We start from the raw sequence: 24,713 nt of genomic DNA, 5'->3' as shown, positions 1-24,713 counted from the left end.
TAAATAACGATAAAATTTTATAAGAATTTAATCGTTTCTTATATATTTCTATCGGATTTTTTTTATCAGGGATTGTACAATTATAATGTTCCTCGTGAAATTTATTCAGCTGACCATTAACCTCATTTTGTCTTATATTCGCATGTAAATGTCCGATCAATGCGAATAGTTGGCGATTATACTTCTATTAATATCTCATACAATTGCGAGCGAATATAGTAGTAAAATGGACTAATCGTTACCTAGTATTTACAACTTATATTACAACATCAAATGCATCTTATTATACTATATAAGACTTATAACATTATAATTTGTCTGTATTTACATTGAAAGTGATCCAATAAGAGTCGTACTAATAACAATTATACAATGTATTACAAACGTACAAAACCTTTGTAATAGATTGTATAATTATTATTAGTATGTTATTTACTTAACCTTTAAACACAGTAATGTGTTAAAAAAAATTACACTAACGGTAACGTCGTCGGTCTGACAAATCGCTGTCATATTTCCGCTAAATTTATAAGTTTGTTATAATAAAAAATGTATGCACAGTATATATGCTATGTACGTACGTACATACGTATGTATGTACATATCATATGTATGTGTGTATACTGAGTGAAAAATGTCTGGTACTTGTAACAATAATTACATATTACTATAATTGTTAATGGGAGGCCTTGTGCCTTCTTGCGCTATGTGGAGCACTATTTTCTCCTTGTCCAGAGGCCTTTCGCCGTGTGGCCACGAACGATGTGGTTTCGTTAGCGTAAAAATAAGTGAGACAGTTTTTACAGGAATCTATTCTTTAATTCTCCTTATGACGTATATATAATTCACTCTGTATGATGACCAGCTTGCTCACCAGTCCACACGCAGTCGACTGTCGAACAATGGCGGACGCAGGTCAGACACCAACAACAACCACCACGCCTTGCAGCTATAAGCACGCCCTGCTGGTTTAAGGCCGAAGATTTGTTCGCGTCGCCAGGATCTAACATGTTCCAACATGCTCCCATAGCTCCTACTCACTCTATCAAGCGCGTTGGAGTGAGTAAGAGCTATGGTAGGAGCATATTGGAACATGTTGAAGCATGCGACGCGAACAAACCTCTAGTCTACAATCAGTCGGGAGACGGTGTCGTACATCGTGCGCATGCGCACAACCTTTGTTTTTTCGTGTCGGTTGTCGATGTTGGCTGCCGGGCATCGTTTGGATTAGTCAGGTCCCATCTTTTACGACTAACGTCATCCGACAAGCGTCAGCCACCTTGATTGTAGACGAGGCCTAAGCAGCGCTACGCTAGTCTAATAGTGTTCTTTATTGGCAGAACTAGTACGCACTCCAGTACACTTTAAAGCCGTTGTACATAAATTGACATAAAGATGTACGTTTAATAAAAATATAGAAACGAATTAAATATTCAATACATTTTATTGTAATATTTGATATTGTACTATTATAAAATACACATTAGGTACTTTACTAATTGAGATATTTCACTTTTACATTTAGATTAGAATAGTGTACAAAAGCTTTAATATGTACTGAGTGCGCACTAGTTTTGCCAATGAAAAACTCTATAAATAGCGCCACGCAAGAGCGATAGAGAAATCGGTACACAGCCACGCGCGGTATTCGAATGATTGAATTTTTCCACTCGTACTAGCAGACAATACGCGCAGATAATAATTATAATTATTACTGTTATAATATTAGTAATAATAACCATATAATACCATTTTAGTAATAATAACCATATAATAACCATATAAAACCACAGCATGAGTTTAGAGTGTCTCTCGTAAAAAGTTGATGTCAAAGGAGTTATTAACAATTAAAGTTTTAATAGCGATCTGTGAGATCGACGTTACCATTTAATGATTAATCATCAAAGATTTTGCTTGGCTCGTAGTCCTTTTTTATTCCTTTCAATTAATTGAGCTTTAATTAAATACATTTTGTAAATATTATTTTAGAGTTCAGAATTAAATACGTGGCAACGACGAGTAGCGGAATTAAGCGGACGCGTCGCCGAGTTAGAGGAAACACTATCCAAAACACAAAAAGATCTTTTGAAGGCACAAGATGCAGGTCTTAAACTGCAAAGAGATTTACGAGAGAATGCGGCGCAAAAAGAGGACCAAGAAGAACGAATAGCAACTTTAGAAAAACGATACCTCAATGCTCAACGAGAGTCCACTAGTCTTCATGACCTCAATGAGAAGCTGGAGCAGGAGTTGCAGCATAAGAAAGCTCAATTAAAGGTAAATTACAGATTAATCCTTATTTTCTCTTTCTCTTAATTTTAACGTTCACTTTCTCTCTTATAATTAATTTAATTTACTGAAGCTCCAAGAGGAAAAAATTGCTGCTATTCAAGAAAAATTAGAGCTCGCGGAACAGAAATTAGCTCAATACGCTAAGTTACCAGAAATGGAAGAACAATTAAAGCAGAGGATGGAGGCTCTGACGCAGGTGAGGAGGCCCAACCAGGTACGCAGGGGAATCATATCATGTCACATCATCAGCTCTCCCTTTTTTTATTCCTCTGCACTTAACATTCCTAAGAATTTGTATCTAGAAGGCTTATCATTCTTACCATGCATTATTGTTAAAGTGCTCTCATCATTTCAATTAATTTTATCAAGCAACAATGATTTGCTGCTACGTGCTTACATTACTATATGAATGGTACATAATAACATTTAGCATACATACAGATCAAGTATTTTTGTGTACTGCTGTGTATCTTTGTAATATTTACTCAATAATATACACAAATTGTTAAATATAAATACAAGCTCAATTTACAAATTAAATTAATTTGCATCAAGTATTCTTGGTTACGAGATCTTTTCACGTATTCTTGAAAATTGATTATGTCCTATGGTCCTATCTCATATGATTTGCAAACTGATATGATGTAGCATGAATAATGGAAGTCAATCTGGTCTGTACAAAATCTATTTCTGTAAATGACGGATATGTTTCAAATATCATGATTTATAATCTATCACTTTTAGAATGTTTATTAATGTAATATATTCTTTCTCTCTTTATTCTGTTTTTTGCTCATATGGATATAACACTTTTATTTTCTTACTGCTATAATAGAATGTTATTACAATAGAATGCGTCATTTAGATTAAATGGGAATATTAAAGTAATTATATATATATATACAGGGCATCCTGTAAGTTTCTGCCGTGCTTTTGTATAGGTAGAGCGGACTAAACTGAATCGAAAAGTCCTCTACTATTTTGTAATTTTCGCAATAGTTAACAAGATGTTAATTACTAAAAATTGCCGAATATATTGGTCTTCAATAATTTTTTACTCAAATATTATCAACTTTACAGAAAAATAGCAAGAGAGAAATTATTTATTTTCTTCTCATAGAGCTCTAAGAATTTTTTAAAATATATTTCTTAATTAACTTTTTATTATTGCATTTGTTTATCGGCAACTATTTCTACATGAGAAATTCGATACTAAAAATTCTGAAAAAATTCTCAGAACTCTAGGAGAAGAAAATAAACAGTTTTTCTCACTAGCTATTTTTTTGTAAAGTTTATAGTACTTGAGTAAAAAATTATTGAAAACAAATATTCAGTGATTTTTAGTAATTAATATATTGTTAATTATTGCGAAAATTGCAAAATGACACAGGACTTTTCGATTCAGTTTAGTCCACTCTATATACACAAGAGCAATTTGTCAATAATTGTGGGACACCTTGTATATAAGGGTGATACAGACCAACCGGAGGAATCGGCATGTACACCGTATGTTCCTCATGAAAATGTTAATAGCAAAATGTTGAAGTATCGATAGTTTTTGAATGGTGAGCCTTTGAAACCATCCAACGGAGTGTAAAGTTCGCACCATCAGGTGCGGCGCAACCAAGCGGCCGGCCGCGTGGACGCTTTGACGGATATCGCTAAACGTCACGATACCGAATGAGTATTGAAAAGATTCCGTGAAATCTCTATTACAAAATTATTGAAGATCAATTTTCGACGATATTTAGTAATTAATATTTTGTTAACTATTGCGAAAATTGCAAAATGGTAGAGGACTTTTCGACTCAGTTTAGTCAGCTGTATCTACATAAAAGCTCTTTTTTAATAATTGAGGGACACCTAGTATATATACAATTTTTAATTTACGCCGTGGTACTTCGCAAATTTCGTAAAAAATTTTGAGATCTAATGCATCATGTATGTACAGGGTGAGTAAAGAGTCCCGGACCAATGAAATATCTCTGAAACGAAGCATTTTTGAAAAAGATGGGGTGAAAGTCGCTTCGCATGGAAACTCAAAACCATGTGCAACAGTACAATTATGAAAGTCGGGCGCTCCTTTGCAGGGGTGGAGATGAGGTGAAAGTAGCTTCGCGTGAAAACTCGAAACCCATGTGCAACAGTACAATTATGGAAGTCGGGCGCACCTTTGCAGGGAGGGCGAAACCCACTATATCCACACATACACTTTACAACACAAAGCGAGATTCTACATTGGTTTACAACTTTCGTTATAGCAGAAATGAGACATTATTTTTTAAACTTCTTTTTTAATAACTTCTTAAGTTAATAATTTTTTAATGAATAACGAGCGACGGCTAAAACTTGTTGGAGGTCCCTCAAGATTAAACAGATGTGATTAATAAATAGACCTTTTCAACCCCGTAAAACTTTGATCTGAATAATTTTTCCTAAAAATGTTTTGTTTTCGAGATATTTCATCAGTTCGGGACTTTTTACTCGCCCTGTATAATATAACGTATAATATGAAAACGTATATATAAGTTATATTCATTATTTGCCTTAAATTACATTTTAATATGTTTATCCTCTATTGATCTATTCCAATCAATCATAAGAATTGACATTTATTTTGAAAATTGATATTTATCATTGCCACGAAATTTGTTGAAATAATGTGAGATAATTCCGTAAATAACAGTTCAATAATACGGAAGTCGATAATATCATAAATAAATTATTATACAATTCATAATAAATAATTTTAATTATACAAAATTTAAGCAGGCTCAGGAAAGACATGGTAGCGCGGAGGATAGAATTCAAAGACTGGAAACACAATTAGAAGAAAAGAATGCGGAAGTGATGCGTGTTAATCAACGATTAAAGATGAATGAGGAACATAATACGCGTCTTAGTACAACTGTTGATAAACTTTTATCTGGTAATTTCTACGTAACATTATTTCTATATCAGATCGCCCTAATTGCTTGTGGAATTGTAAACAATTATTTGGATTATATTAGGAATGAGAAAATATACTTTTCTGTCTAAAGAGATAACTTGTATGTAAATGATTTAATATTTAAATATTTTTATCACCTTTATTTTGAAATAATATTAGGAATAAGATGTGTAATTTCTTTTCTTCTTATCACTGTTAATTTTTTTAAAAATCGTGCGACTTTCTATAGAAATAACTTTTAATAAAATGTTCATGTATTTTCGAAAGCAACAAATATTTAATGTCTGACGTTATATATTTGTCTATATGCATATTTAATTTTTATCCGTATTAATAAATATGATTAAAATTTTAAGTTAAATTAATAGTTCAAATTTTTACTTAGAATCCAATGAAAGATTACAAGTGCATTTAAAAGAAAGAATGCACGCATTAGAAGAAAAGAATGCGCTTACTCAGGAACTCGAAAAAACGAGAAAAGTGGCGGAAGATCTGCAAAATGAAAAGGCTGACATTGTTAAGGAATTGGGCAAAGCACGTTTGGAAATCGATAATGTTAAAAGACAAATGCTCCAACAAGAAATTGCATTTAATATTCAGCAAACAGACGCATTAACAAGAAGTTTGTCGCCAAATACTGTAGATCCAGGCTCCTTTTCGAGAAGTGCAAGTCACAGCAGTTTCGACACACATTCATTGCCTAGAAGAGGAGGTAAACGATCTATCGAAGACGATTCATCGAAGGTATTGTACCGTTGTACAAGATATAAAAAACATTAATTAAGTGTATGTCTAAAGATAAACATTTATAACGTGAATTTGGATACTCTAGAATTATGTTGCACGGACTTTAGCGGAACAAGAATGGGAAAAGTTGCAACAAGCGCATGTGCTTGCCAATGTCCAACAAGCATTTGATGTTTCGAGTGACGCAGAAGGTGATGGAGATAACGAAAGTATCTTCAGTTGTGCGGCGGACGTAATCAGCCCTACCGGACACACAGACGCCCAAACATTAGCATTAATGTTACAAGAACAATTGGATGCTATTAATAAAGAAATTAGATTAATTCAAGTAATTAATATTATACAATGACTCATATGTAGATCTATTTTATATGAAGTCGGAATATGTTAATGTAAAAATGAATGTAATAAGGTATCATAGACTCAACATATCATTTTTACACCTTTTGTCTAATTTAATTTATTTTTTGTAATCTTGAAGAATCGATAGTTTTTAAGTTATATGTTATTGAAAGTGGAGAATTTTCTTAGGAAGAAAAGCAGAGTACGGAAGCACGTGCGGAGGAACTGGAATCTCGCGTTGGCAGCCTCGAACATATGAATCTATTAGCGAGGGGACGAAGTCTCGAACGAGCATCGCCGCCGCTGAGTGGTCGATCCACACCAAAATCGCACCATAGTCCAAATAGGGATTATTTACATAAGTACCACACCGTTAGTAATCACGTAAATGCAATGATATTTATGTTAGTTTGATTGCGTAAGTATAAGCAAAGTGATCATATTGCTTATAATATATTCCTATATTTTTTTCTTCATGTAGGCACCTGCGTCAATGTCTCCGGCACATTTACATCAATATGCTGCTTCCTTAGCTAGTCCCGGCCAACTATCAGAATCTCTTCCTGCTAGCCAGGTTAGCAACTCGATTTAATTATTATTATTAGATAAAAGGGGATAAGAGGTTGATACGGAGTCAAATAATAGGTGAAATTGATAATTTTTTTTCAAAGAAAACAATAAAAGAACACATTATTTGACATGTGAAAATTAATCTATAATACAAAATTACGAAAAATGTATTATAAGTTTTTTTGTCATTAAGACAGGTTCCTAAACTTCGAGTACCTCGCATTTTGCCATAATTCCCTTATTTCTAAGGAAGCAATCTGCTATTTTGTAGTCTAGTTTTTCTCAGAACACTTTGCTCTACAAATTGCATCTGAAATACATTACAAATATTTACAAAATACTTATCACTTCTGATTTATAAACAATTCAAAAGAAAAATTTTTGCAAAGTAAATCTTTAGAAATTGAATAAGATGAAACATTATTCTTAACTTTATATGATGTTTAATTTTATGGAATTTTAACTTACTTAGCTTTAATATGTAATGTATCAAATTGAAAAATTGCAATAAATGATGTCCTTTCGCGATTTTTTCCCTAAAAAAAAATCGACTCCAAATTGATTAAAGATCTATCGTTAAAACATTTCGAAATACTGCTGTCTAAATCCCTTAGAATGAAATCTCATTCCAAAAGACTGAAAAATGAACTTTTGAATATAAAAGTGAAAATAGTTTTATCCTAGAAAAAGAATTGAAAATTTTTACCCTTTTGGAATGAGATTTTATTCGTTTGCAAAAATTTTCACTCTTTTTACAAGCTGAAAATATTTTCACTTTTATTAAAAGATTGGTTTAATTTTCATTTTAAGAGATTTAGAAAATATATACGAATTATATACAGAAAGAATAGTTCCCATCTGTAACAGTTGCAGTTGTCGGGAGAAGAACTGCATTCGGTTAGTGAAAGAGATAGTGGTGGTGTAGGAAGCGGTGGAAGCGACGCGGCATCTCCTTTAACAGCCAGGTCCTTGAGATTGGAACGAGTCGTTCAAGCATTGGCCCATAGTCAGGAAGAACTTAGAAGGTACATTTTCCATTTTGTTAAGAGCAAAATTTTGATTTCAAATCAAATTGTCTTCTATTCTTTATAAGTGAATTACTATATCCTTTTATAACATAAATTATTATCGATACTTTAATCGTACATCACATAAAAGAAAGCATAATTATGCACAATAAGGCCCTTTTCGAATTTCGATATAATTGAGCTGCAATGTTGATAACAATCTTTATTATGATTCAGATAGCAATAAACAATTGAGGGAGTTCGAAAAATATATAACCTATCTATTTTTTTTATCATTTATTTCCAATATAGTGAAGTCTGCTCTACCTCCCCTAAATACGACTTTCCACGCGAAGCGAGTTCTTTCCCTGGGTGTTTCGTATGGAAAGTCAAAAGCTCCTGGACAAAGGGAAAGGTGGGGTAAATCTCGCTTCGCGTGGAAAGTCGAATGCACGTAATAAATCACTATAGAAGCTGTATAAGGAAATAAATGATTTCAAAAAATAGGTAGATTATATATTTTTCGATCTCCCTTGATTAATTATCGTTATTTGAATTATAACAAAGATTGTTACCAACATTGCAGCCGAAAAATGTTGAAATTCGGAAAGGACCTTATTATAAATAATCACTAAAGAAAGAAATGAAGTATCAAACAATTTACAACCATTTTATAACTATAGAAACAAAAATTATATTGTACAAAGAATATATGATTTAATGTGGGGAAACCTTAACCTTTTCATCCTAATTATATTGTATGTATAGAGATGAGAGAGCAACCAAAGTTAATTATCATCTCTTAAGTCAGTACTTTCATTGTTTATGCTATCAGACGTACCGGACAGAGTGGATTTCCGAGCAGTGGTTTCCCCACGCACAGGTTAATTAATGATATTAGTACTGCATGTGTGTAAATCATATGCCGCTGTGCACGTCACATTTGAATGGCTCTTGTGGGCATGAGACGAACGACGTTCAAGTCAGTTCAGAGTACGTTGATGGTAATTCGTTCATCGTTCAAGCAGTTATATCATTTTCAGAGATGTCAAAATATAATATGCAAAATATCACTTATATGCCCACAGTATCGATTCTCGAGCACAGTGGCACGGAAACGCTCAACAGAGAGTTTTAATATATAGATACCTATAAATCTCAAAATTTGATTGATTTTGTTATCACATATATCAAATTTTTGAGCCTGCCCAGTTCATGATAGACATTTGATCTTATATAGGCAGATTAAATAACTTACGGAACCGAGAAAATTGGATTCAATAGATAAAATGCACCGATCTGTCCATGGTGGAAGGGATAACATGGTGTGTGCAGTTGGACGGTGTCTCTGTCTAATTCTCTGCCCTCTCCGTCTATGGACTGTTCATGTAGGCGAGGGTTACCAACTGTGAAACGCAAAACATGGAGCGGTATTCATAGTCCCCCCATTCTTATTTTAAAATCATCTTAAATAATGTCTTAAAATGCTAATACAGAATCCTCAGATTGACCTATGACATCTTAAGATTGTATTATCTTAAATGCAAGAATCGACTATGAATACAGGCCTGTTTCGCGTCGTGAAATTGGTACTGAATCTTCCCTTGTTTAACACATTTTATGCTCTTCTTTCTATAGAAAGAGAACCTAAAATGCATTATAAAGTGTGCCAAACAAGGAAAGATTCAGTATCAATTTCACGACGCGAAACAGGTCGGTATTCATAATCGATTCTTGTATTTAAGACTGTTTTAAGTACACTCTTAAGATGTCATAAAGCAATTCGAGGACTCTGTATTAGCATTTTAAGATATTATTTAAGACGATTTTAAAATAAGAACGGACTATGAATACCGCCCCATGTTTTGCGTTTCACAGTTGATAACCCTCGCCTACATGAATAATCCATAGACGGAGAGGGCAGAGAATTAGACAGAGACACCGTCCAACTGCACACACCATGTTATCCTTTCATCATGGGTCTATCTCGCGCGTAAGGTTGTCTTGCATGAACAGATTATAAAGATACGGATGGAAATTCGGCATCGTAAACAATAATGCTGAATATGATACCGCACTTTAAAGGATATTTTAAATCTTCGAGCTTATTTATAAAACATGTTTCGATTTATATTGCAGTTGCGGTTTGTGTACTGCAGAATGTGGCTTTTATTTTATTATACTTTCAGTAGTTTTTTTGTCTCAATCTTTGTAATCTTATTTTTATACGGTGAAATTTCATTTTATACAGAAGAATCAGTCATTAATATTTCAATGCGCCACGACACATAGAAATTCTTTCGTATAAATTTATTTGTTAATGTTATTTTCCATTTATTTAGATTTACCTAGATGCGTTTATGTTAATCTTTTGTAAATTTTACTTTAATATTGTTAATTACTTTGTTTAATTATTAGTTGAATATGCCATTTAAAAAACTGAGCATTTTTATGCATATATATTATGCCAGAGCCATCATGTGTAACAATTCATTTAAATCTGTGAGTTTCTTTTTTTTTTAAGAGTGAATAATCAAGAAAGAAGGAAAATAATTCTTTTTTGTAAGTCATAGTATGGAAACATAGAAGTAATTTATGATCCTAAGTGATACACGATTGTTACGTTAAGATCAGATCGAGATAACATCTTGACTGAAATTCGACGATAATTTTTAAGTTTCAATGATGATAGTGTCACTTTACCCTTATTGTGATAATTATATGTTACTTAGGACAGGGTATCTCAAAATCATCTGTGCTTACAATAAGAAATTATTTGGTCAATTACAAATTAGGATCTTTGGATGGACTACGTTCTTGAAAAGAAAAATAATTGTTTATCTCTTATACATTTTTGTCTCCCGATTGCGAATGTGACAATACAAAACGGTGCTCATTCCTATTTTGGCTGCTATATTGAAAACATATTAAAAGATAAGTTTTTAGCTTTGAAATTGTTCGTGTTATAAAAAAAAATTTTAAACAAAAAATGAAGTCTTAATGGTCGAGTTGTTTAAAGGTGACCCTACATTGTCAATAATACTGTCATACATAGAATACTGACGGTGATCTGAATTTTAATTTTCGAACATTCATATCGCTTTATTAGGATCCATGTCACAGTATGTCACAGTGTAATAGATAAAGTACATAAAACAAAAGTGAAATATATTGTTAATAATACTGATCGTGTAAGATTGTAAAAATACTATAAATATTGATGTGTACTATTAGTATTACTGATTCAATATTATTGATCAGTATTATTGATTGTGTAAGGTCACCTTAAGACGCTCGCTCCGGAAAGTCGAAAGGTCCCAGGTTCGAACCCTGGCTGAAGTAATATTTTTCACAATAAGTTTTTTATAGTTTTCTAATTTAATTTAGGGGATTAGTAGCATTTCAGATTGATTGTGTTGAAAGTCTGAAAATTATCGGCACTCAATCTTATTTGAAACAAAATTCATTTAAAATGAATATATTTGTGTTATGCAAAATATCTAACTTTGGCCGTGATAGGCTAACGTTCTTCTTTTTGATGTATTAAACAAAAAGTATTTATCATCATGTTTTCTACAAAAAAAACGTCCTTACGTAATGAACATATATTCACAATACTTTAGTCAGTATACTTAAAAAACTGATAAACAGACCACCCAAAGTTCAAATGACGCACTTTTCTAAATGAATGAAAATTTAAACTCAACAATGAAGCAAGTAAACACTCTATCTCCCCATCTGCCAAGAGGCGAACGATTTTTCATACTAAGGGAGGTTCGCCCCACCTCTCCCTCCCCCCTACCAAGGGGCGCATGACTTCTATAATTGTACTATTGCACATAGGTTTCGACTTTCCACGCGAAGCAACTTCCACTCCACTTCCCCTCTACCAAGGGGTGAATGATTTTCCACGCTTCGCGTGGAAAGTAGAAACCCATGTGCAACAGTAGAATTATAGAAGTCGTGCGCCCCTTGGCAGTGGGGGAAGTGGGATGGATTCTCCCAAAAGTAGAGATCGGCCAACGCCGACTCGATCAGTGATTGGCTCTGCCATGACGTTGTGAAACCGGATGTGGTAGAAGCGAATATGAGAGAAAGAAAAGCGACTCAAGATTCTCATCGAAATTGGCGTTGATATATTGGCGTGCATTTCCAAGATCACGTGATTTCCGGGGTTTCACAATCTCATTAATTAAATAGAAGATTAAATAAAATTCATATTATTGTACTTTACTTATTTCATTGTTGAGTTTAAATTTTCATTTATTTAGTAAGGCGCGTTATTTAAACTTTGGATGGCCTCATGTTTATCAATTTTTTAAATATACTAATTGAAGTATTGAATGTATGTTCATTACGTAGAAGATCTTTTTTGTTGAAAACATGATGATAAACATTTTTGTTTCAAATTTTTTTTGTAACACGAACAATTTCAAAGATAATTGCAGGAAACTTATTTTTTTAGCACATTTTTTCAATATGGCAGCCAAAATATGAATGAGCACCATTTTGTATTGTCACATTTGCTATCAGGAGAAACAAATATATAAGAAATGAATAATTATTTTTTTTATTGAATTTTCTTTAGTAAGAATACCAAAAATAAATTCTTTCGTATGAACGCCTATCTAGTGGGGGAAAAGTAGTCAGTGCTTCAGAAATCGGCCCGAAATGTAAAAACTAATTCCGAGCACTGCCAGAGTACATGTATACTTAGCGTATACTATAGCCTATAGAGTTATCTGGGGACCGATTATGTATCTTGAAATGAGATGAAAATGACAAAGTGATAAAATTCACTAGAATATTCATAATTTAATTGATCATTACCTAGTAACCTTTGCTCACTTTTGTAATTTTCACCTCATTTTCAAAATACACAATAGACCCCTCGGTCATAATTCCTGAACGCATTCATTTATTCTACATAAATAAAAAAAGCAGAGATATATACTGTATCCTATATAAATACCAGAAACACGGAATATTATTTAAAAATGTATATCCATACTACCGTTTATAAGTTCGGAAATGCTTGCAATTTTCTCGCATTTTATAGAAACTTAAATATCTTGAAATGAAATGGTTCAGAAATTTTTTAAAATACATTTTTAATACAAAAAATGGAGCTTTAAACTGACATTTGAATTATGTCTCTATAGTTTGTTCTTAAATTATATAAAATTGGAAACTGATATTTTTTTCAATATTTTTGTTATTTTTTTAAGTCCTCTACTTAAATGGAACATTATCAGACAAAATTTAACAGACAAGCATTTTGAAGTAAACCTTCTAAGCTTTAAAATGATTTCTGAAAAAAATTGCTATGTTACTTTTTCGCAAAGATAACGAATTTTTTATTATGTAAAATTTTATTGTGTAAAAACTTAATTTTTATAAAACATTCTTTAATTTCAAAACTAAGAAGTTTAGAGAAAAAAGACGAAAGGGAAAAAATATTTGTTATAATGTGCGTGATTCGTATAAACTGTTTCAAAATTTTTTTAAAACTTTTCGATTGTTGATATGTTTTATGCAATTGATTCAAAATATTATACAATGAAAAATTTGATATCTTTACGAAAAATCGTATCAACAATTTCTTTTAAACAGCATCTTAAAGCTTAAAAGTTTACTTTAAAATGATTGTCTGTTAAATTTTACCCAATGATCTTCCGTCCAGAAGTACAACTCAGTATCAGTGCGCTCATCGCCCTGATGAAATTAATGGCAAGATTCACGGAACGTTGGCATTAGCAACGAATCACAACATAGCGATAACCCGTAAACACTTTGATACTCCTATTTTTTTTCAAAATGCATTTAAAAAAATTTCTCTACGATTTCTTTTCACTGCAATACTTAAGTCTGTAAAATGTGAAAAAAATTGCGTGTTCCCCAATTCATGATCATCGATAGTGTATATTGTATATAAAATAGCAAAATAATTAGTATATAGAATAAGAAAAGAAAAATACAAAAATGGTAATGTTCTTGCTTGAGCTAGAATGTAGTAGTATCGATTAGTGTAGAAATAGAAACTAGATTAGCGCTCCATGCAGCAGGCATGGGCAGCATAACAACGGCGCACTCAATTCTGGAACTCCCCCTTCCCCATTGTCCTCACGCCACAGCAGCCAGGACAGTTTGCACAAGAACAACTTCTCCAGCGTCGGGCTGCCTATTGGACAATTATCGACATCGCATCTGCACATACAATCAACCATCAGCTCCGCCACGGCGGCTGCGGTCGCGGCTGCACAAAAAAAGAAAGGCATTAAGAGTAGCCTCGGTAGATTTTTCAGCAAAAAAGAAAAGGTGAACGATTTTTCCTTTTTTATTCCCAAATTACGGCTTTAAATATGGAAGTCTGTGAGGTTTCACGAGATGCTGTTCTCATAAAGGTATCGAAATGTATTGGCATTATCTTCTTGAAAGTTCACGTTTGGCAATGAACGTTTTAATAATTTTTTTTTTTAAAAGTTTTTAAGTAATTCTCTCTCTCTCTCTCAGTTATGTGTTATATAAGATTTGTATTTGGTATGTTTATTGTTTTAAAATTTTAAAACTTTTCTAAAAAACTTTTCAAAGATTTGTTTTTGTTGTGGGAATATATGAAGTTAAGTATTCTGTTTGATATTAAGTTTCTAGATTAGTCTTTTGTTTTATTTTATAAAACGTTTCTTTAATATTTAACTGTTAATATTTCTTTCATAGAAGCACGAGCGTAGCATGGTGGACAGCGCGCGAGTCTACTATGCTAGGGGACTCGAGTTCAATCCCCAGTATGATCCAAGTCATCCAAGAAATTTTTTACGCGCTCTTAGCTCCTCTTCGGCGGTTTAGCAAACCACCAAGAGTATCTATTGCTAAGAAAACCTCTCAAACTGTCGTTCGGAACCAGTGTTAAATTGTAGGTCCCATATGTCTGTGTACAACCTGTGTGCGCATCACGGGCATACATACGAGAGGTAGGCCTGCTTCCGATATTAGGATGTTGCGCCATCGGAATGAAATGAAATATTTCTTTCATACTTATACAGATTATATTCGTTTCTCATATTTCTTTTGGAAATAAAGGAATGAAATTTTTATAGTGTGAAAACTTACATATATTTTCTGCAAATTCTTTATTTTTGTGGAATAATTTTTGAAAATCTGATATTTGAAATAAATAACTTTTATTTTTTCGTAATTGCATGAATAAAGGAAAAGAAATAAAAGATTTAGATAATAATATTAAATTTAACAATTTGTGCCCCGGCGGACTGAAAAAAAATTTAAAATTTTTTTTCGCACTTGGTATATAAGGACTTTTTATATAAGGGCGCTGATTTCGATTTTGAGATCAAAATTGAGAAATTCAAGATGGCGGCTCGAATATAGCAGACCTCAATACGAAAAAATTCACATTCTTGTTAAAATGTTTTGAAATTTGACTTATTTTCGAGGGTGCTGACTCAGCGATACCAAGAACCCTGAAATACACTATTTTTGAGAAAATAAAAAATTTTTTTATTTGATCGTACGTTCCCTACCGGGAAAGCCACTTTTATGGCTTTGCACAAATCTCGATATTTTGTGTCATGAGTATGTTACTTATATAAAAAAAATTTTGAGAAAAAAAAACCACTATTTTAACGAAAAAATAGCCGGCGGTATAAAGGTTAAATAATCGTAATTATTATCAGCTTTAAGAATAAACCACATAATAAACCACCTAATGAACATAAAGTAAATTTAATAATTGTCTATAAAAGTCACAATAACTTTAGAGCTGAAAAAAAAAAAATTCTACATATATTATTATTAGATACTTAAATTTTGTAAGATACATACAAATAAATCAGACATATAACGGTAAACGTTTCGACTCTTACAATTAGTTCGAGTCCGCTTCAGTGTGATAAGAAATAAGTAGAAATTAGATATAAAGTTTTTATTAAACGTAAGTTAGACAAAAATATGAAGAGTTCTCACCCCCTTTTTCATACAGACAATAGATAAAATTTCTGATAGTCAATTTGTAAATTTCAAACATTAAAATTGTAAGGAAGTCCCGAATTAGCAAATAGCTGTTAGAAGAAGAGATCAGAATTACAGAATAAGAGAGTTACGAATGATTAAAATAAAATAAAGTTTTTCTTAACTTTTGTAATAAAAGTATATATTTAACCTTCAACTACATGAGTGGGTCATTTGGACTTGAGTGAAAATTTTAGTTGGCCGCTATTTTTGTACAGTTAATATTGCGGAATTGAAGAAGTAAAAAACTTAGATCCTTTCTCTGTTGATCGCCGCGATACAATTGTTTCATTGTTGTCTTGACGCCAATTGTGATGCAATAAAAGTTTGGCTTAGGTGACTTGGACTCATCAAATATAAATTCGTCAGATTTTTGCCGAAAGTGAAAATTTGTTTTTAGTATGTGCCTCTTTATTAGTGCTGTATTCAAATATATGTAGTGTCTTCTAATTAAAATATATATCTCTCTTATAATTAAAACATATATTCATTGTCAATAAAGCATTTTTGCGAGAGAGGCTTCTTGGTGAAACGATTGCCCTATTTTCTCAGAATTATAAAATCGTGAGTAAATAGTGTCGAAATCATTACTCGTATATATTTAATATAAAATACTTTTATTGCATTTTTTCTTTTTTGAAGAAGAAAATACCTAGCATACTCCGATATCATTTTTCCCAGCATGTATAAAAATGTCCCCACTTCAGTCGCGCAAATAATTATACTTTTCGGAATGAATCAATATAACATTTTTTTTTCTTAAAGTTCACGTTTTCTTTTCAAAACACTACTTATTTTTATGTATATCTTCTATCATAAAGAAAAAATTTAAAAAATTCATGTATTTTATTGTTCTGACGACAATTATTTACGCATATGAGCATGGATAGTATATATACGGAAGCGTTAATAATTAATTCTCGAAAATGAAATGTTGTTCAAAATTTTTTTGATGAAATTTTGGAAAAAGGAAAAATATCTTATCAACCATGCCTATGATCACGCCTTTTTTCTGTGAAAGAGGATGTTTGGATAAAAAATTTAGGTATCTACTTGAAGAAATCGGTTTTTGATACCAGTCAAATATTAATCTTTCGTTCTGAATTAAAATGTTGTGTCAAGAAAATTAATTTTGTTATCGTCGGTACTTATATCGGCGGTGACATGTGTTATTTGTCTTTGTGTAACCGAAGAGTGAACAACTGTTACATTTTGATCTATTCATTTGACGAAAAAATTTATTTGGATCACTCTGATTATTTCATCTAATTATTTAAATAAGTTTTATATTTTATTAGTTATCTAATGTATATGTATGTGCAAGTTGCATCAATTCGGTGAGTGACAATCTACTGTCTCCTTGTTGTGTTTTTTTAAATAATTTCACATATATCTTGATATTTTCGTTCTCATTATAGCTTTATTTCATAAGAATTACTTGTTTCTTTCTGACTAGTAATCTGGGATGAATCTAAGGAATCTCTTCGATATGTTGGATGATTGACACCATGATTGATACATTACTTGCACAAAATAGAATTATTATGTTCAATTCCGTTGAGAATGACTTGAAGTAAGTTAAAACGCGTACGGATATTATATGGACATTACATATTTTTATATTAAAAATGGGCTTTTAAACACTTCTATTGTTATACTTGCGCACAAAGTACCGCGCTGATTCCTACTTCCCCTTACATTCTTGTCTTTAATTTGTAATAATTAAATTTGTATCTTGCATTATTAACAACTTGCGGTTGACTTCTATGACCTTATTTATATTATTTTAGTTGCGTATTAACTGAATATAAATTTAAAAAATGTGTGCGTGTGATAAGCGCGCGTGCGCTGTAAATATTTATTAATTTATATTTACTCCACTGGATTATTCTCTAGATAGAAAGTTTTTTTTACCGTGAACTCTCACAAACTTCCGCTTATATAAATAGAAACTTTGTTAAAAAAAAAATTTGACTAATAATTATCAAGCGTTTTGTCTATGCTAATCCTTATCGATTTATTATTTAGATCAAAGGGAAAGATACAGCAATACCAGGGGATATACCAGGTATGGGAGGTGCAAGTACACCAGCTGATTCAGACTATGGAGATAGTGTATGTGCGGCTGGTACACTTGGAAGTAAAAGCGATTTTGATCGCAGGAAAAAGAAGAGGTATTTACAACAATAAGATTATAACACTTTATCATTTCAACAGATGTTATGAATTTTATTAAGGCTCCTGACTAGTTTCCGTGGCCATATTGGATCGTGATTGCAATAACAAAAAAGCATCAAAATCTGTACTTGTTTTTTTATATCGCATCCGTATACATCTCCGGTCAAAAATTTAGAAACACTTGCGATTTTGTTCGCATTTCACGAAAAGTTAACTATCTTGGTGAAACAAAATCGTAGAGAAGTTTTCGTTCATACATTTTAAAGCGCAAAGATAAGACTTTCAATTTACACTTGAATCTTTTTCTACAACATTTTGTTCCTAAATTACATTAAAATTGATATTTTTGCAATATTTTTGGCTTACTTCGAAGCGCTGCAGTTTGATGAAATGTCAGACAAAATTTAATACAAAAATATTTTTAAATGGACCCTTTGAATTTCAAAATGCTTTTTGAAAAAAATTGATACGATGATTATTCACAAGAATATCGAATTTTTTATTACGTAAAATTTAATTGTGTAAAAGCTTTTTTTAAAATTAAAGATTGGAGAAAGTTTATAAAAAATTTTGAAAAAATTTATACGAATTAAGCGTATTACAACAAACATTTTTTTCTTTTGTTCTGTTACGACCGGCGGTCTAACATTTAAAATTTTACACGAAAATTGGAATTGTTTGATGTGGATTGTTTATTAGAATAGAGGAGGTACGATCAAAGTGGGAGCGAGTTTGAGATCGAGCAAACTGTGAGAGTGCAAGCGTCGGCGTATCGAATGCTACAGGATTCTTTATTTTATTGAAATATTATTTTATTGAATAGAATTTACTGAAAATTAGTATCAATCATTCGAATTCTGTCATATTGAAAGGACCCCGCATAGAACATACGGAAAATGGGTCCCGGCTAATTTGACTGAATTTATAATATGTTGTAGTTCTGATCGTCCTCATCAAAAGTTTCTATGGGCACAATGTAAAAAAATGAACAGTTTTTGAGTTATTGTACATCAAATTCTACCAAAACAGCTAATTCCATATGCTTACTTGAAGGTACATTTTCGTACCTATTACTGACTGTGTGTGTGTGTGTGTGCGTGTGTGTATGTGTGTGTGTGTGCACAGTGCACGGTTGGAAATTAAATCAATCATGTGGAGGTTCCAGGTGTGAAAAAGCGGAACGGGATCATTTTGATTAATTAGTCCCCCCCCTACCGTGTTTCATTTCCATTATTACAATTATTATTCTGTTCCGCTTTTTCCTTCTCCATGGGACGTACTTGTATCATTCAGGTATTATGATAATAAACTGTGATAAATACATGATATGTACGTTGCATATTGAGACTGCGAGAAAAATAATTTATAAGTACTTCTATATATATTTGATATTTTAGTCCAAGCATGTTTGATAGCATGTTGGACTCCTCGCGGCACGAGCTTTTGGCAGAAGCAATGAAAGCCGGAACGCCCTTCGCTTTATGGAACGGACCAACGGTAGTCGCCTGGTTAGAACTTTGGGTGGGCATGCCAACGTGGTATGTCGCTGCTTGCCGAGCAAATGTCAAAAGTGGTGCTATCATGAGTGCTCTTAGCGATACCGAAATTCAGCGAGAAATTGGTATAAGGTACGTTAATATAAATTTATATAAAAAACAATTTTAATAAATATTAATTATAATTAATATTTTAATGTAATCATAGATCATAATTGTGACAATAAAACGATTATAGTTCACTACAACATTACTACCATATCTCCAATTGTTTTTTTTGTACTTTTGTGAAGCAATCCTTTGCACCGATTAAAACTGAGACTAGCCATTCAGGAGATGGTGTCGCTTACGAGTCCATCAGCGCCGAAAACTTCTCGCACAACATTAGCATTTGGTGATATGAATCACGAGTGGATAGGTAACGTCTGGTTACCGAGTCTCGGACTGCCTCAATACCGATCCACTTTTATGGAGTGCCTTGTTGATGCTAGAATGCTTGATCATCTTACGAAAAAGGATCTTCGTGGTCAGCTGAGAATGGTTGACTGGGAAAGAACAATGCTGAATAAGGCACTTACGACATCATTTAAGGTTTCACTAACATTATTACTCTGAAAAAATTTTAATAAAATATTAATGAAAATTTGGTAAACTTGATGTTTCATTAAATTTGATTAAGTTTCAATTAATATGCACTAATCAAAAACAAAAGGGAAGCAAAAGGGCTGTTAGGAATGCACTGTAAATGATGCGTATAAAATTATTACAGAAATTAACTTCTAAAAACCGTATTAACAATAAGACGAAAGTTTTGGATAATTTCTAGTTCCTTTCAATCTAGAAAACTTAAAACTGTTATGATTTACATTCTTCTTGTAACAAGCCTCGTAGACTCCAGTGGTCAACCTCCAAATACGTTAAAGTGTGTTTCCCCATCTCAGTTGTCAACACTGGATTGTCACAAAAAGGTTAAGACCTTAAAAGAATAACAATTGTTTGTAAAACTGACAAAATTAATTATGTATTCGCATATAGTTCAATAAGGTTGTTATTGTTTATGGTAAAATTATATGTATAGGAAAGCCCCATATTATGAGATAGGCGCTTAATATGAGATAGCGATGTTTTAGCTAAACTAATAAACGCTATTTATTGGTTCTACTATGAGTTTATCGCTCTTAGATTGAAAATTATTTAGTCGAAAATTCATTATTAGATCATGCCCGTAGTCGTTGTAAAAAAAGATTTTAGAATGTGGATGTTTTCAAGTTTTATTGAGATGAGTCTTTAAACCTTGTTTATTATTTAATAAATAAATATTTAGCAATAAATTCTTTATGTAGTGATAGAGTAAGATCGTACTAGGCTGCGTTCGGAAACATCACCCGGGTGCCCCCGTGTATCGTTTTGTTTTTATTCAACATTGGGTGAATAACAAGGATGAAACGACACGCGGGGGCACTCGGGTGATGTTTCCGAACGCAGCCCTAATAGACAAATACAGTACATGTTGAATTTTTTGCTTAATTACAGAAGTTAGATTTGATGATCATAAAACCGTAATGCGTGGAAATCGTATGAGATGTTTACCCAGGGAAATGCCCAGGGTATTTCTAATATGAAATAATTAGAATGCTCCTATCACAGTGTTATCATGCTCCTATATCATAGTGAAAATCGTTGCTAAAGTATAAATGTTATTGTACAATAATAAAAAGGACAACCGGAATGAATATCGAGTGCCTATTTTTGCAATATTTGGTTCCTATCTGAAGACGAGTCCTGGGTACAATGCATCATATGCTCATTTTGTGCGCACACTGGCTGTGTTTGTTTGTATTTTAAAAACATTAAATAAAGATTTTTAATTGCAATACTGATGTACTTTGCGTTTTTACTATTGATTTCTCGGGGTATCTCATATTAGGAGCACAATTTTTTGACTTTGCGAATTGCTCACTTTTTATTTCTTTAGTTAAAAAAAAATAGTTTGGATTAAATTTTATATAACATTATCTTAAAGCTTATTAATTTCCCTTAAAAAAAAAAAACATTTTTTTAAATTCTCCTATAGATTTCTAGCAATTACCCAAAATGAACTCGATATCTCATAATAGGGGCTCTCTTTCTCTCTCTCTCTCTCTCTCTCACCCCCCCCACACACACACACACACACACACACAATTCATTGTTCTTATTACAACTTTATAATACATAGTTGAGAGAGACGTTATCTGCCCTCAAATTTCTAGTTGCTAATACGACTTGTCTCTCTCAATGTATAACTTTATTATAATTTCAGGAAATTTAATAACATTCCAATTTCAATAAAGCTACTGTTGTCATTTCATTACAAGTTTGATAACTTTTTCTTGAAATTTCATTAAAATTTTTTTATCAGGGTAATACATTGAAAAAATGTTTATTTTTTTATATTTATAATTACACGTTATAGAGTATTACAATTATTATAATATATTAGGTTTGACAGGTTAAGTAACCTGTTACCTTTAATAAAACTACGTTATTTTTTATAATAATAATAATTAATGACATTACAATTTTTTATGACTGTAACGATAACGAATCAAATATTAAAATTATGCTACGGTTAGGAAAATCGCTTTTAAAGAATAACTCATCACCATTACACAATATTTATCGAATAAGTAAAAGTGTCGAATAAAAGTGATGAATAAAAGTAACGCGTTACCTCGTTGCAAGTAATATTTTCAGTAATGAGTTGCGTGCAGGCGCGCGCGCGTTTTTTTCCAACCCGTTATATCCGAAATAACATTTATGTTGCATAAGACATGTAAAAGATGTCTTTTAGATATCTTAAGCAACATGCATATTATCTGGGAAGTAATGAGTGACTATTACAATCTGTTATGATGTTATCATTAACGTCATAAGATATTTACATCATTACCAAATTATTACTATTATATCAAAGTAATGGTGTTACGCCATTACAGCAAAAATAATGGCATTAGAAATGGCGTTACTTGCCATTCCTATTGTTATTATGATATTACAATATTATGAATATATCCTTACAGAACAAGTTTGCAGTACGGTATTTCCTGTTTAAAGCGACTAAATTATGATAGACAACAATTAGAGGAAAGAAGACGAGTAGCAGAAGGTGCCAATGTAGATGTACTTGTTTGGAGTAACGATCGTGTCATAAGATGGGTACAATCGATTGGTTTGAAGGTAGAACATTTTTCATTGTCATTTCGCTATGACCGATTATTTATAAAAAAAATTAACATTTAATTTGTAATTGTAGGAATATGGAAATAATCTCTTAGAATCGGGTGTACACGGTGCGCTCATAGCCCTAGATGAAAGTTTTGATGCAAATAGTTTTGCATTAACTTTACAGATTCCTACACAGAATACACAGGTAAGTACGACAAACGGAACTTTACACTTCTCTTAATTATATTGTAATGAGAACCTATAAGAATATGAGTACTATTATTTTCGTAGGCAAGACAATTGTTAGAGATGGAATTTTCTAATCTCTTGTCAATAGCAACGGAAAGGCGTCTGGATGAGAATAGTCTGAAATCCTGATCCATCTCATCAAGTCGGCTGGCTCATATTCAACCACATCATGTCTAGTCCAAAACCCCAGCTATTGCTATTATCTATGCGCAAGTGTGTTATAAAAGTTATAAGAGCTTTAAGTATCATGCTAGGAATATCTTCATATTGTTATGACAAATGTAACATTTGGTAATATTGAGGTGTGTTTTGACATAAGCTGTTATGATAAGTTTACACGATACATTCGATACTTAAGGATTCATCTAATCGATTTTTATGCCGCATACACGCCACAAGCATTAGATACTTTTTATGATAAAGAAGAGAAGAGACAGTTATTTCGAGCAATTTTTCATATAGATATTGAAATGTAGCAGACAAATCTTGGATTACTAGAAAGACACGGAAAAGAATAATATAGCCACTCTCCTTAAAAGCACGAGATACCAATTGCAGACTATTACGACAATAATTCTCTCTGAGTTAGTCTGATTTGTTAATAAAGTTGATAAGCCTCAGTATTATGATATCATGTAATAGAGTGTATTTGTTGTACGATTTGATACGACAACGTGTGTACTTATAATGTTCAATAAATATTTAAGGCAGGATAAGTTAATACTTTGTACCGCACAAGGAAGTGGAAAAATAGGAGTTTACGATATCGTTGCTTTTGAGGAAGTTGTTCATATATAAGGTGTCCTGTAATTGATAATACGATCGAAAAGTACATCTATATTAAAAAATAAATTAAAAGCGTTAAATTTTTTCTACAAAATTTTCTTTTGTCATTTCTCTTTGCTAATGTAATAACGCGAATTTGGATGGACGTACTCATGCGCACTAGTACATATTAAAACTATTGCACACTGATTTAATCTGTTTAAAAATAAAATGCAAATATTTCGAATTACAAAATATAGATTTTACTCAACAGCACAATAAAATGTATTGAGGATTTCATAATCCGTCTTTATATTTATACTAAATACATATTTTTATGTTAATTTGTGTACGACGGTTTCTAGTGTGCACCATTGCACACTGAGTGCATCCAATCGAATTCGCTATTAGGAAGATGTAAATGACTAAACAAGTTATATTATCAAATTCATTTTAATGTCTATCAGATTACAAATTATACAAGACTTTACTTTAAAAGCTAAAAATAAGCTTATAATTGAGTATGGTGTGTACACACACCTACGCGCACGCACGCACGCACGCACGCACACATGCACGCACGCGCACGCACGCGCACACACACATACACACATACGGATCATCTCTTGTAGACACATAGAGTAGACTAAGCTAAGTCGAAAAGTCCTATACCACAATTTTTTGCAATTTTCGCAATCGCTAATAAGATATTAATTAATAAAGATTGCCAAATGAACGCGCATTCGCCTGACCTATTTAATGCCAAATGCACTCTCATCGGTTATGATTGCTAGGCATTTCGGGAAGTTGTTTGCTACAAACGCCAACAGCTATATACGTACTAAATGCTAAAAAACATAATTCTCCGCGCTCCAGCAACTACGA

At 32.3% G+C, this 24,713-nt stretch overlaps 1 protein-coding gene across 1 annotated transcript in view; it reads left to right on the top strand.

Moving 5' to 3' along the window:
• Liprin-alpha (PTPRF interacting protein alpha) overlaps window positions 1-23,918 on the top strand; it is a 76,731-nt gene extending 52,813 nt beyond the window's left edge. The window contains exons 8-23 of the mRNA XM_018445567.1: window positions 1,990-2,277; window positions 2,363-2,506; window positions 5,062-5,221; window positions 5,628-5,986; window positions 6,075-6,317; window positions 6,521-6,703; window positions 6,813-6,905; window positions 7,769-7,926; window positions 8,744-8,791; window positions 13,974-14,226; window positions 17,962-18,107; window positions 19,527-19,739; window positions 19,901-20,155; window positions 22,661-22,826; window positions 22,903-23,019; window positions 23,106-23,918. Coding sequence (XP_018301069.1) covers window positions 1,990-2,277; window positions 2,363-2,506; window positions 5,062-5,221; window positions 5,628-5,986; window positions 6,075-6,317; window positions 6,521-6,703; window positions 6,813-6,905; window positions 7,769-7,926; window positions 8,744-8,791; window positions 13,974-14,226; window positions 17,962-18,107; window positions 19,527-19,739; window positions 19,901-20,155; window positions 22,661-22,826; window positions 22,903-23,019; window positions 23,106-23,192 — 2,913 coding nt within the window. The 3' untranslated portion in view covers window positions 23,193-23,918. The remainder of the gene's footprint in view (window positions 1-1,989; window positions 2,278-2,362; window positions 2,507-5,061; window positions 5,222-5,627; window positions 5,987-6,074; window positions 6,318-6,520; window positions 6,704-6,812; window positions 6,906-7,768; window positions 7,927-8,743; window positions 8,792-13,973; window positions 14,227-17,961; window positions 18,108-19,526; window positions 19,740-19,900; window positions 20,156-22,660; window positions 22,827-22,902; window positions 23,020-23,105) is intronic.
• Window positions 23,919-24,713: the final 795 nt, after the last annotated feature.

The sequence above is a fragment of the Mycetomoellerius zeteki genome, unplaced genomic scaffold (assembly GCF_001594055.1).
Source record: "Mycetomoellerius zeteki isolate Tzet28-1 unplaced genomic scaffold, Tzet1.0 scaffold162, whole genome shotgun sequence".
Lineage (NCBI taxonomy): Eukaryota > Metazoa > Arthropoda > Insecta > Hymenoptera > Formicidae > Mycetomoellerius > Mycetomoellerius zeteki.
Note: the sequence above shows the minus strand (reverse complement) of the source record. Positions and strands in the feature narration are given on the sequence as shown.